The sequence below is a fragment of the Eulemur rufifrons genome, chromosome 3 (genome assembly GCF_041146395.1).
Source record: "Eulemur rufifrons isolate Redbay chromosome 3, OSU_ERuf_1, whole genome shotgun sequence".
Lineage (NCBI taxonomy): Eukaryota > Metazoa > Chordata > Mammalia > Primates > Lemuridae > Eulemur > Eulemur rufifrons.
Genome location: NC_090985.1, coordinates 17,666,526 through 17,680,542, shown reverse-complemented (window position 1 = coordinate 17,680,542; position 14,017 = coordinate 17,666,526). Strand labels below are relative to the sequence as shown.

Genomic DNA, 14,017 nt, shown 5'->3' with positions numbered 1-14,017 from the left:
AAAAAAATAGCCCAAATAGAAATATGCCAAAAGAAGTGATTTTTATTTTCTTCTTTATATGTTTCAGTATTTAATAAAGTTTTCTTCTTTTATAACTAGAGAAGAAATAACTTTAAAAAAAATCATGCTTTAGATTTATGCATACACTTTATGCCATAGATACAGAATACTTATTTTTACATCCTCTGAAGGCAGAAAAACCTAAGTGGCTCTCTTGGTAGAAGAAGTGAAAAGAGCATTTATGTACAAGAAAAAGGAGATAAATGTATCCAAAATTTCCATTGTGTAAAGCTTAACGTTAGGTCAAGTTTTGCAAATCGCACCTACCTAGGCAGGGAAGGTCTCCTTTTGGGGCACGTGCAGGAAGGGGTTGCTTCCTGCCCACTGCCCCTCCCTGCCTGCTCTTTTGTGGGTCTCCTAACTCTCAGCTCCACAGTCGTCTGCTCAGGGCCTGGCCCTTGGTAGGGGCTCATGAATGTCTTGCAGGTGGAGAAAAGAACAAAAATATAAACCAGGTCTGAGCAAAACGCCTTTTCATTCTGCTTGTCCTTGCTATGAATGTGGCTGAGATCTGCTTTTATGCATCTTGGAAGTGTTGCTACTTGTTCCCAGCAAATGTTTTTGGTAAATTTTCAACTTTTTAAATTGATTCAAATTTTATCAAATTAGAAAGTTATCTTGCTCTTAATCCTGTGAAAAGATGTTCAACTTCTCACATAGTAAGAGAAATGCAAAGTTAACCTCTCCCAATTATCAGAATGACAGTCCCAGCATGGTTCCAGGCTGTGAGAGAGCACACTTCTTTTGATGCCCAATTCTACTTCTAGGATGTAGCCTACAGTTATACGTACACACACATGAAATGATATGTGCACTCGATTTTCCTTAACAAAACACTTACGTAGCCGCTCCTATATGCCGTAAGTGCTTTACCATCATTAAGTCATTTAATCTCCTAAACAACTGTGTGAAGTAGATATTATTATCACCCCCACTTTACAGACGAGGAAACTGAAGAACAGAGATTGAGTAATCTGCCCAAGAGTCACACAGCTAGTAGGGAGCAGAGCCAGGATTCAGACCTCATTGCTCCAGGGCCCTTGCTCTGCCCGCCTCACCCATTCCTGCCTTGTGAGACCAAAGCTACAGCACTGTTTGTACAGTCACATGCCACAAAATGATATTTCTGTCCACAGTGGACCACATATACAACAGTGGTCCTATAAGATTATAATACTGTATTTTTACTGTATTGTTTCTATGTTTAGATACACACCATTGTGTTACAATTGCCTACAGTATTCAGTGTAGTAACATGCCGTACTAGGAACAACAGGCTACCCCATACAGCCTAGGTGTGTAGTAGGCTGTACCATCTGGGTTTGTGTAAGTGCACTCTGTGATGTTGGTACAACACTCATACAACTTGTTTGCACAATGATGAAATCACTTACCAATGCATTTCTCATAATGTATCCCCATCATTAAGTGACACATGACTGTCATTGCACAAGTGTGGAACCAACCTAAACACCCATCAACAGGGGATTGTTTAAGCAAATGATGCTTCATCTCTCCAATGCACTCGTGAAACATCACCAAGATACATTGCTAATGGAAAAAGCAAGGTGTAGAAGGTGCTAGTAGGTGAGTTAATAAAGGGGACAGGGCAAAAAAAGTTCATATTTGCTTGAGTAAGAATATAACGTCCGTGAAAGGATACACAAGAAACAGGTAACCGTGGTTGCCCATGGGATGGTGACCAGGGCAGGGGATGGGAGGGAGACGTCCACTGGCTCCCTTGTATACTTTTGGATTGGATTGCATTTTGAGCCATCCTGATCTGTTACTTACTCAGAAACATAAATTAAAGCCAAGTACCATTGCTTTTTAATGTTTTTTCTTTGACCATACAATCACTTTGTTCATAGATTTTAAAAATTAAACTTTTTAAAATTCATATATGTGAACAGGTAATATATGTTTGTAGTTTAAAAGAAAGTTCCATGGGAATATAATAAAAATGAAGTCCTCCTTCCATTCCTGAGTTCCAGCCTCCCCCCTCCACCAAGGCTGCTCTGCTGGTTCCCTGGGAATCCTTCCTGCTCCCTCTCCCTGCGCACGGGGCACACCACTCACCCCGAGTGTGGAGCAGCTCCTTGGGTGTGTGCTTCCAAAACTATATCAGAAAATAAAAATCTAATTTTAGGGAGTAGGCTTTTTGTGGATGTTTTTGGAGACATCCTCTAGCGTTGAAATAAATTCCAGCTCAAATGATGGCTTACAGAGCCTGTAGTCCCTGTCCTGTAGTCATTATACTCCACCTTAATCTCAGCTCATCACTCGCTAGGTGAAGTGCTCAGATTCCTCTGTGATTTGAAATAAGACTTTAATTGGATCCTAAGGAGTTGAGAAAGGGATAAAGATTCATCACCAGTGACTGTTTTCTGCACCTGCGACCGTGCAGAGCACGTCTTATGTTGCCATGGTCACGTGTGGAGCCTGGGTTAGGAGCCGTGTTAGGGGGATGAGCTGCTGTGCGGCAGGGTGGGGAACCTGCAGCCTCGGGGCCACACGTGGCCTTCTGGATCCTTCAGTGCAGCCTTTTGATTGAATCCAAATTTTACAGGACAAATCCTTTTAATAAAGGATTCAAATAGTCTGCTCAGGAATGTTTTTCCAAACTGAAGAGCCTTGCCGACATCCTTTAATCCTGGCCAGGCTGAGAGAGGCTTGAACAATACAGGGTCTGATTGGGGCAGCTTGGGGGCTATACACTTTTGGGACCTGGTACTTAGCCAGCAAGGGCGATGGTTAAAACAAAACAGGGCTACCATGTGCCACGTTGTGTCACCGGGTCAAAGTCAAACGCCACTTAGAGTAGTACGGGAGTCTGGCCTAGTGAGCTGCAGGGCCAGTCCTGCCTGTTTCCCACCTGCCCACGTGGCCAGGATGGCATGGGTCACAGCCCATGTGCTTGTGCATGGTGACGAGCAGGAGCCCCTGTTCTGGGATTTAGGGAGGCCAAGAGATTCCCAGAAGTGAAACAAAAGATGAATTTGGACAGGTGGAACTGCCCGCATTGCAGAAACAGGACCTAGGCAGGTATCTAAAGACAGATGGCCTGGCGTTCAGAGCAAAGAGGTGGAGTAGTGAGCGTGAGCAGAGGGAAGTGACAGTAAAAACACAATAAATACCCAAGAATCAGACCAATATTTCTCCTTGCCCAAAGCATCCTGATTGCCAAGAAACCCAGTGACAGAAAAGGAAGAGGAAGCCAGGGATTTTTCCAGCCAACACGGACATGAAGCTGGCAAAGGCGCTGTCCCCAGCTGGAGTCCAGCAGCCAGTCATGAGGGTCCAATGAGGGGTCTCACAGCTGGCGTGTGTATGTGTGTCTCCTGTTGGCCAATCCAGTTATAAATACGCACTGACAGGCTGGGTGGCAGGGACTCCCGTCAGCATGAGCAGCATGTCGTCGGGCAGGTCACACTGGACCCTGTCCCCCTCATCTGTACAAGGCAATGACCTTCGAAACACAGTTCCCCTGCTCTGAATCTGGGGACGCTATAATAAGAAAAGGAAGCCGAAATCGGTGGCCTACAGCTGCGCCGACCTGCAAATATGTGTTGCTTACTTGTATAGATGCTCCTCAACAACTCATCTTAAGTTGAAAATATTGTAAGTTGACTTATTTCGATGGTGTTTTCAACTTAAGATGGGTTTGTCCAGATGGGATCTCGAGGAGCATACTGAATGTGCATTGCTTTCACACCATGATAAGGTTGCAAAGTTGTAAGTCAAACCATCCTAAGTTGGAGATGATCGGTAATGTGTTTTATAACATCAGGAATTCACCCGGAAATTGCAGGATAGGTTTTGCACTTCTCTGTACACCTGAGAACACTAGCCACACGGACCATCAATCCCAGGTGGAGACACTCAGTGGAGCAAGGTCCCTGCTGCACCGTCTCAGTGGGCTGCTCTCCTGCCAGCCCTGCCCTCCCCAGGCCTGGCTGTCTTTCATTTCCCCCAGAGTCTGGCTGGGTTCTCCCTCCACCCAGCCTCCGTAGACATTCGAGTTTGGACCAGCACTGCTACTCGCCAGAACTTCCCCACCCACCCTGGGCTGGCTGCGAAGGAGAGAGCCACAGACTGAGTCTTCCCATGGTCCAGTAGCAGGGTTCCCTGATGCGACCCAGTCATCAGGTTTGGAGGCTTTGGCACAAGGCTTCTGGCCAGGCCTGGCACCGGATCTACCCCCTGGATATCACAAGAGGGGAGGACAGGTGTTGCCACCCATGGTGGAGGCAGCAGCAAGGGAGGCTGCAGTGAGGCCAGGGAGAGGAGAACAGTCTCCAGGACAGTGGAGAGTCCGACTGGGGCTGACCTCATCCCAGCAGGGACAGGAAGAGCAGAGGCATCAGCTTACAGAAATAAGGCCCCCTGGAGGAGGCGGCATGTGGCTTGGGCAATAAGTTTGTACCCGGTCAGCAGGTAACCAGGAAGTGAAGGTGGCAGGCCAGAGCCCAGTTGTGAGAGGAAGAGCCAGGTAGTGCCTGACACTTATTTCTGTGAGTGATGGAGGCCTTTGCACAGGCCGAGGATGCCACAGGTACATCAGGGGCTTCCCAAGGTGACTGTGGGTTTGGTGCCTTCCAGGGAAGTTGAAAGAATGGAGCCTCATTTTGTATGGCACAGCCGAGCACCCGTACCACACCTTCAGCTCCCATCAGTCCCGCTCACGGATGCTGGAGCTCTCGGCCCCGGAGCTGGAGCCACCCAAGGCTGCTCTGCCACCATCCCAGGTCGAGGTTCCCGAGGACGAAGAAGATTACACAGGTAATGAGCCTGAAGCCAGAGGAGAGGGCCTCTGCACGTTTGTTTTTCCACTGTAGCTCTTGAAATAGGGGGCTGTCCCTGGCAAAAGGTGGGGGTGATGATCCTATCTTCTCTTGCCTGGAATCATAATAATGATGGTAATTTGCACTCACACAGCTCCCTCCACCCAAGGCTCTCCTAATATTTTACAGACCAGTAAGTATACTTCAAACCAGTAAGTATTCTCCAACCTTTGCAGGCTGGGAAAGCAAGGTCCTATGTGCCCAACCAGAACCAGGACTTGCCCCCTGGTTAAAGAGCTGGCTCCAGGAGCACCCCCTTTTCCTCAAAGGCCCCCACTCACGGCTCAGCCTCCAGACTCTCTCGGGTCCATCCACTTCCAGTCCTTGTGGCCTGGATGTGGGAAGGACAAGGTTACTCACAGAGCCCAGGAAGGTTGGGTCCAGCGAGCGCAGCCAGGGGAGGAGCTGGCCCCAGAGATCACAACCACCCGGAGGGTGGGATGGAAGACCCAGGAGAGGGTCTCAAGAGACGACATCAATAGATACTGATGCTGCCTAAAAAGTTTTAAAAATCCTACAGCTCGTAAAGACGCCTTGTCCAAATCCTTTTTCTCCAGCCACCCATTGCCAAGGTGGTCCCTGGCTCTGGGCCACCAGATTATACTGCAAGGTGGCCGAGAGCCACAGCAGCCCAGAGAGGGCTTGGGACATCTCCAGCCTCTGAGCCGGGCACAGTTTTTATTAGCGTGTTAGGTTGGAAGCTGTTCCTTTCCCTCTGAGACATCCAACAGCGATTTGCTCAAAATGGGGTGTTTCTGGTTGGGCATATTTTCCTTAGCTAAATATTACAGCTACTTGATAAATGATGGGTGATATCGAAGAATATTGAGGATTTGAGTTATCTAATATCTTCTGAAAAAAAAATAACAAAATGGAGAATTCTACCAACACAAATCAAGCATAAATTATGGTTGATTCCATTTTAAATTTCTCCTGCTATTCCTTTAAAATGGAGCATTGAATTATGTATGGACTAATCTTCTCTGCTTCCCCCTGTGATTTATAAACTGTGGCAAGATTCAGTAATTATTAATAAAGGACTGATTTTTTTTTCCTTAAAATCTGCTGCTTACTTCAGCCTTGCACACTCGCTATAATTCTGTTCTGCAGTCTGAATCAGCCAGTCTCTCCTGAGCACGGCCCAGATGGACAGAGGGGGTCTCCATGGGAATGAGATACATTCCTAGCCCTCAAGGACGCTCTCTGTAGTCTTGGGGGCAAGTGAGACAGGCAGACCAGGAACGGCAGGGAGAGCCGGTTCAGAGACTGGGTCAGAGTGAAAGAGGGGCCGGCACCAGAGGGTGCCGTGGTGTGGAAGGCAAAGGACGAAGGGGGAGCAGCAACCTTCGAGTCCATGGCAAGGCCAAGGAGGCTGTGGGATGGTGCACCCGGAATGCGGGGAGCTGGCCATGGGCATGGTGTGCTGGGCGTGATGGGCCCCTGGACCCTGTGGATGAGAGAGCAATTGCTGAGAAATGGAGGAGTTGTAAGAGGAAAGTCCAGGAAATGCTCACGGGCGACAAAGGTCCCAGGATGGCAGCAGACAAGATCTCCTGCTGAGAGGGAGGACTGGGGACCAGGGTCCAGTGGGGAGGAAGGGCTGCAGCCTCAGAGGGCAGGACAGGGTACCAGGAAGACATCAGTGCCACAGTACTGGAGGTGGCACCACAGCTTTGTGGTGACGGCCGCCCCACTGGGTCAGAAGTGCAGCTGGAGGCCACCCCAGGGACCCACTGGGATGCTGGATTGAGGAGCAGACCCGGGCTGGTCCTACACAGAGACTTTCAGCAGGTCTGGGATGCTCAGGAGTCTGCACCTGTAGCAAGCACTCTAGGTGACTCGCGGTGGCGTGGGTTTGGGGGGCTGGCAGACGCTGAAACCAGCAAGGCTGAGGCCAGGAGGCAGGCAGGGGCTCAGGTTCCTATAAGAGAGTGGCCGAGAGACCAGGACAGATCTGTTGTGGGGATGCAGGGAAGCCTGGGTCTCAGGAAAGAAGCAATCACTGAACGAAAGAAGCTGAGTGGGCTGAGGACAGCTCTGGACAGTATGGTCATCCTTGCGGGGCTGCAGTGGAAGCTGGGAGCCCACACGGTGCTGTCTGGAAGCCAGGGTGCCAGGACAGGGTACGAGGGAGTTGATTCATAGACTGCAAGGCCTGTCCAGAGCAGGATGGTGCAGAGTTGTAAATCCAGCAGGTCCACACGCACTCCACAGACAAGGGCAGAGGCCCAAAAGCGTTAAGAAACTTGCTCAGGTCACACAGCAATCAGGAAAGAGACCAGACTGGTAATGAGCGTGGTCTGTTACTCTCATTGGCACCTCTTGTCTGCAGTCAACCAGCTCCACTCTTGTGTGCCACTCTGCGTCCAGGAGTGTTATGATGAGGTTCCAGCACACTTTTCTTGGCAAAAAAGATGGTGCTACAAAACCCTGCTCTTCCTGCAGCAGTTGGTCTGAGCACATAATGACAAAGCCCACCGAGGACTCCCAGTTTGCTTTCTAACATTTATTTGTTTGGTTATTTTTTTATCCTGGATTTGCTCCACAAAGGATTTAAGGTGGGATTTTCAAATAAACCTGTGTTGGTTTTAATCCCACGTAGAGTGGGACCGGCCGTCAGCCAGGCCAGTGCGTTCGTCACATTACTGGAGCTCCCCTTGTCTCGGAGCCTCTTACTAGGAGTTATGGAAAGTGACCTGGGAAGTGAGTGGGTCAGGGAGGAACTTTCACGCTAATTGAGGAAGGAGGAAAAGCAGATGTAAGTACAAACTGCAACATAAATAACATGCTCACCCAGAGAATGAGTTCCAGCTGTACCAGAACATTCTTAGGGTGATAGAGTGATTGAGACAAGATGGCCAGCCAGGTGGATTTAATTCAAGAACACTTCATGGGAGAGATGAATCTTGATATTTGGCTTTTAAACACAATTCAGGCAGAGAGCCGTGCTGGGGAGGTTTGTTTACAGATGCTTATCTGGGCATCCTCAGCCCTTGGATGGGGTCTTAGCCTGCCCCGTGGGTGACCTTGTTGCCGTGGGGAGGTTCTGCCGCCCTCACTGTTGAGTGCTCCAGCCTTGCCTGGGGCTGCCCTCGGGATTATTGATTAAACTTTCCACTGCAGAGAGGCCGGGGCTGGGGGTGAAATCCATACACCGTGGGCCAGCGGCTAGAAGCACCACACCAGTCCCCTCCCCAAGGCTGAGCCCTCCTGGGACATCCTGGAACATTCCGTCTGTGGATGGTGAAGACATCCACATCTACACTTTCCCTGTGCCTGTCCATTCTCTTCTCGTCTGTACACGCACTGTTCTGCCACTCAGCAAACATTTATTGAGCACCTGCTCTGAGCCAAACGCCATTCCAGGTGCTGGGAACATAGCAGGGAACACGCTAGACCAAATCCTGCCTGCCCGGAGCTCCCATCTCCTGTGCCTGGACAGAGTGAGGAAATTGGTCTGTCACTTCCCTGTCCCACCCCGCCCCCCTCTTCTTAAGATTGAGGAGATTGTTCACGTTATCAAGCAAGACAGATTTGCTGCCTCCGGGGCCTCAGGGAGAAAGTGCTACAGGAGAAGGCGGGAGGAAAGCCCTCGAGTCCCAGTGTCCCTGCGTCAGCAAGGCCACTGCTGGGCGGCCTGCGCCTGGTGGCAGCAGGGGCCCAGCACCCAGGCTCATGTTTTGGCTCAATGAGTCCTTAAAAACAATAGGACAAAGCAGCAAGGGTTTCTGAGGCTACCCTCAGAGGTGGCCTGGGATGAGGTGGGCAAAGAATCCAATCAGATGAGAATTGACTCCAAGATAGTCAAACAGCCTGGAGCTGAGGGAGCAGGCGTTGGCTCAGCCATGGGCTTTGGAAATGGCGGGGGGTGTCGCCCAGGAGCTGCATCCAGAGCGTCCTCCAAGGCGAACTCAGCTGGAAGGGGGTTCATGGTGGGAACAGAGGCAGCTGAGACCCCACAGCGCAAACCTGGGCACTACGCAATGGCGAGCCTTCGTGCCTCCAGGGAGGAAGCGCAACGGGCCCGGTCTGACGCTGGGAGGGGCAGGAGACTCTTCAAGGGCGAATGAAGAGGGCTTTGTGCGCCTCAGCAAAGCCCCATTGTGGGCAGCAGAGAATGAGGACTTTTGTCTTTCCCCTCAAGGCCCCACAAAATGTGGGTGGCCAGCAGATTAACTCTTCTTTGCTTTGGAACTCACTCCCCACCCCCAAGGCCCCAACCCAACAACTGACACCTTGGAGAAAAGTTTTTTCTTCTCCAAACCCAAAGCGGTAGTATGCCCCGCTTAGTCCTCCCTGCGTCTCCTCAGAACAATCCAGTAAGTCTTCCTGGGCCACTTCACCAGTGCAGGAGGGACAGGTGGGCAGCTAGGCGGGGAGTCCCACCCCAGTGCTGCGAAGTGTGTCACTTCTGCACATGAGGAAGGCGAGGACGCCCGCAGACGTGCCCCGCCCCGGCCTAGGGCTCATCTCTGAGGGTCACCTGGGAAGGACCTAGAAGGGTGAGGTTTGCTGGAGTCTGCTGAGTTCCCCTGCAGTTCCGTCACTTTTCCAACAACACACAGGCCCTTAGAGTTAGGACTGGGGACCAGTCGGAAGACCGTGGTGGCCCAGCACTGAGGGCCGGAGTGCAGGAGCCATAAGGAGGCGTGCTGAAAGGGGCCCAGCCGTGCACAGAAAGCAGCAGCAGCAGGTGGCACGGCCAGGCTCTGTCTCTGCCCACCCCAGACCTGCCTGGTGACAGCCACATGGGGTAGTCCTGAACCGGGCACATCCATCCTCATTCCCAGCACAGTGGCACGTGGGGAGTTCTCTCCCCTCTTCCTGCCTAATCCGTGTTTGCTCATCGCAGCCTCCCTAACACCATGAACACCCCCTGTTGCGTTGCTCTGTCCTTTACCCTGGAAATCAAAAGTGCCGGCTGGTACCAGCATGAGCCTCTCTGGTGCCAGTGAATAAACTGAACGGAGTTGTTCCCGGCCTCTGCGCCCCCGTCACCTCTCCTCCAGGTGCTCACAATTCCTCCCTCCCCACTGATCTGGGTCCTGCATCTATCCCTGGGTGCTGGCTTGCTCTGTGCTGTCAGAGCACTCAGACTCCCTGCCTGCCACTGGAGCCCACTGGGGCTCAGCTCTGGGGGTGACTGAACTCCCCAGCAGGGCCGGCCACTCCTTAGGGCCTGCTGAGCTGCGACATCCAAATGAGGGGACCCACAGGACTGCATTTGATTGAGAAGGCGTCTCTCTGGATGAAAGGCAATGCTTGTTTCTTTAAGGTGCGTGCCATCCGGAGTGTGGTGACAAAGGCTGTGACGGCCCCAATGCAGACCAGTGCTTGAACTGCGTCCACTTCAGCCTGGGGAGTGTCAAGACCAGCAGGTAATGCGTGTCCTGGAGCCCCCCAGGGTGCTGCTCAGGCGGCCTGTTCTGAGTTGTGTTCTTAGCCCCCCCACGACCTGATGCCCTAATTAGGAATTAATATGACACCCCAGAAAACATAACACATTGTGGTTAACTGCTTTGGACTTTTAAAATTTTTAGTGGTTTGTATTCTGATCACACAATATCTATTATGGAGAAATCAGAAGCCGTGGCACTGTGGCGTCCATGCTTATAAACCTTTTTGTATCCACACTGTTAGACAGAAACGGATCACACTGAGCACACCACGGCTGCCCCACGGGGACTGCAGACAAGCCGGATTCGAGAGCCCAGGACTGTTGGCCTCCCTGGGCCAGCTGGGGGGACCTCGCTCTCCATCAGACTGTGCACTCCTGTGTGGCCTTGTCGTCTAGCCCTGAGCTCTGTGCCCTGAACTCCTCCAGCTGCTGGCATCACCACTTTCTCAAATTCTCTTCCTGGCCGGTCTTGCAGCCGCTGTCTTGTCCATTCATGCATTTCACAAACTTTCCTGAGCACCTACCATGTGCTACACATGCCAGGCCCAGGAGGCCATGATGACAGGGCACTGCTGGGTGTTCTAAAGGCCTGGGTGACAGATGCACCTGCAAGTCGCTGGCGCACACCCACAAGGGCCCTAGCAGGGGTGTGGCCCTGCACAGTGGAGCAGGGTGCCCATGTGGCTCTCCTGGTATCCTCGAGTTCCCAAAGTGCACTCAACTTGCCACATTGCAAAAGTAGTCACCCTGCTGGCTTTCTCACTGCCCAAGAGATGCCGTGGGTTTTGCCAGAGCCAAAAGCTCCAAAAGTCAAATACCGACATCATGGTGCCTATGGGAAGCCACACACAGTTTCAGGACTTCCCACTGGGCCTGCTTTGAAAGGAAACAACTCCCAGGTTCTTATCCAAGTCCTCGCCCTCACACTGCACTCACCAAGACAAGGGGTGTAGGGTTTGACGTTCCCCCCGGGCCCTTTGCTGACTCAGGGTGGTGCTGCAGGGCGGCCGTGGGGCTGAGCTGCGTTGGCAAGGCCCTGCGGGTCCTCACCCGCTACTGCTCCTGCTCCCACAGGAAGTGCGTGAGTGTGTGCCCCTTGGGCTACTTTGGGGACACAGCAGCAAGACGCTGTCGCCGGTGTCACAAGGGGTGTGAGACCTGCTCCAGCAGGAGCCCCACGCAGTGCCTGTCTTGCCGCCGTGGATTCTATCACCACCAGGAGATGAACACCTGTGTGACCCTCTGTCCTGCAGGATTCTATGCCGATGAGAGTAAGTGGCATGTCCCTGGGCACAAGAACGGATGAGCCAGCTCTCCCCTCTCTGGGCTGGTGTCCCCTCTACTGGGAGAATTTCCCAGCCCTCTGCTTTCTGTACTGTGTTTTCTGAGTAAGGACCCTTAACAGGGGAGGGAGGGGGAGACGGTGAAACCAAAGCTCTCAGGCCTCTCGGCTAACAGCGTTTCACCCCCAGACCTGGCCAGGAGCAGTTCAAAGTGACGCTGGAATGAATCCTGACAGGCCAGGGGGTTTCATACGTCGGCAAGTCCATGTCCACTGTTGAGGGTGGGCAGAGAGATGGCTCAGGGCTGCCATTCTTAGGCTCAGTCTGATTCGAGATACTAGAAGAAGATGTCCTGCTGTCTGTCCTATAGTTTCTCCTCCAGGAAAAACTATGCTGTCAGCTTCTCTGTAACACAGGCCGTGTGCACTGGGCGGGGATCAGGGCATTCAGCCGGAGCTTGTGGAGCTGGTGGTTGAAACTGGGGGAAAGGCCCTCCTAGGAAGAGCTGCTGAGCTGAAATTGGGGTTTAAGTGTGGGCAGGTTTGCAGACCTCCGCAAATGAAGAGGAGCCTGCTGACTGATGTAAACTGGGCTCAGAAGGAGCAGGTTAGCCTTTGTGGCACACTGGACAGACGGTGACCACACCCCTAAGAGGTGGTCAATGGTTTCCCATCTTGCAGGTGGGGATCGGAGCTGAGAGAGGTTCAAGGCCCACCATTAGCTGTGACAGAGGTGGGACTCGAGCTCAGAGCAGCAAAACCAGATGTTCTGCTGTCCCACCTGTCCCACGAGGGCCGGGGGATGGGCAGGGGCTCTGGGCCCAGGACCAGGACCACATGCCCACAGGAGAGAGGGTTTGGGTTAAATTAATGGGGGAATAATTCTCAAACAAGTTAAAGAAGCTACCATTTGGCGTGTGTGGTCTTGTAGGTAGCAGGCCTTCCCACAGCCCTCCTCTCTGGGCCTTTGCTGCACAGGAGGGGGTCACTGATCCACCCTGTCATGGCACTGCTGTTGCCACTGGAGATGGAGCCAGGAAATCTTTAAAAACATATGAAGCCATCAAATAACCAGACTCTTTAGAGGGGAAACAAAAAGTCATGCAAGACACATTTCACAGCCTTTGCAAACACCTGCCCTGGCTGCCAGCCAGACCTGCCTTCAGGGTGGGGGTGTCTTTATCCCTGGCCCCTTCCCCAGGCCACAGAGTCAGCCACTGTCATTCACCTAACACGTCCTCACTGAGCAGCTGCTTCGTGTGAATAATGTCACCTGTGGGGCCCCGAGGAGGACACACAGAGGTGTAGCAGGCAGCCCTTGGCTCCCAGGCCCAGAACACCCAAACACTTAGCATGGCACAAGGCCGTGTTTAATGAGGTGCCAACGTGAATGACCCAGATAACAACCTCTGCAGATGCAGGTGAGAGGAGGGGTGACCCAGAATTCCCCTGGGAGGTATGATAGCTTGTCCTAGGTTCCCATCTCACCGTATAGAACTGCAGGTCTTCAGGAAAGGCCCCTGTGAACGCACTAGGGGGGAGCTGTGGCATCCTCGGCCTCTGCCACACACACCTGGTCACGTTGGTAAGGATTTCCACCTGATTAAACTCCGCTCAGCCAGCCAGGAATTGGCCTCAGTCACTGTTGAATAAGCAGAAGCAGGGCCTGTCTCCTCTGGAAAGGGACTACCTGCAAAGCCTGGCGGTGGCAGGAGCAATTCATCCTAGAAAAGGAAGGTGGGGACCTGTGACCCAAAGCCCTGGGCACGTGGTGTCACGTGGCCTCTGCTGGCTGAGCACTGTGCCATCCATCCTGGAGAGGGACACGGGGGCAGAGCCATCCTACCAACCCCGCTTGGAAATGCTGGGGCTCGTTTGCCCACATTTGATTCCCATCAATGCTGTCCCTCCTCTTTTTTTCTCCAGGTCAGAAAAATTGCCTGAAATGCCACCCAAGCTGTAAAAAGTGCGTGGATGAACCCGAGAAATGTACTGTCTGTAAAGAAGGATTCAGGTAAAATTCCCCTGGAAACCTGAAGAATCAAAGTGTGGAGGTGCTTTTTAGTTTCTCCCATTGATTTACCAAGTTTTTGCATCTTTTCCTAAATGCTAAAATTTCAAAAACCCAAAGCGTTTCAGGGTAAAGATTCCGAGTCTGTGGAAACTGCATGTCCACCTAGAGACGGTTGATTGAGATGGAAAGTGAGAGGACGGGTGCATCTCTGCATGTTACACAGCATTTGGAGGACTGGTCAGAGCAGCACCTGGATCACATCGCATAAAGTAGCGCTTGCTGCTGGAGGGTGAGGGGCTCCAACCGGAAACACAGACCTTCTTTTAGGCACCAGTAACTCCCTCTACTCCAGTCCCCCTTCCAGTCTGGGCCAGGGGTCGGCGGTGGTGGCTGACCCACCTTCCCTCGTCCCCACTCGG

General features: G+C 52.1%; 1 protein-coding gene across 3 annotated transcripts in view; it reads left to right on the top strand.

Moving 5' to 3' along the window:
* The window catches only part of PCSK6 (proprotein convertase subtilisin/kexin type 6), a 159,209-nt gene that overhangs the window by 133,327 nt on the left and 11,865 nt on the right, over nt 1–14,017 (top strand). For 2 of the 3 annotated variants that reach the window (XM_069466679.1, XM_069466677.1), the window contains 5 exons: nt 4,663–4,842; nt 4,999–5,037; nt 10,180–10,282; nt 11,377–11,573; nt 13,511–13,598. In XM_069466679.1, the coding sequence (XP_069322780.1) occupies nt 4,663–4,842; nt 4,999–5,037; nt 10,180–10,282; nt 11,377–11,573; nt 13,511–13,598 (607 nt within the window). The remainder of the gene's footprint in view (nt 1–4,662; nt 4,843–4,998; nt 5,038–10,179; nt 10,283–11,376; nt 11,574–13,510; nt 13,599–14,017) is intronic. The other variant, XM_069466678.1, reaches the window with a different exon arrangement.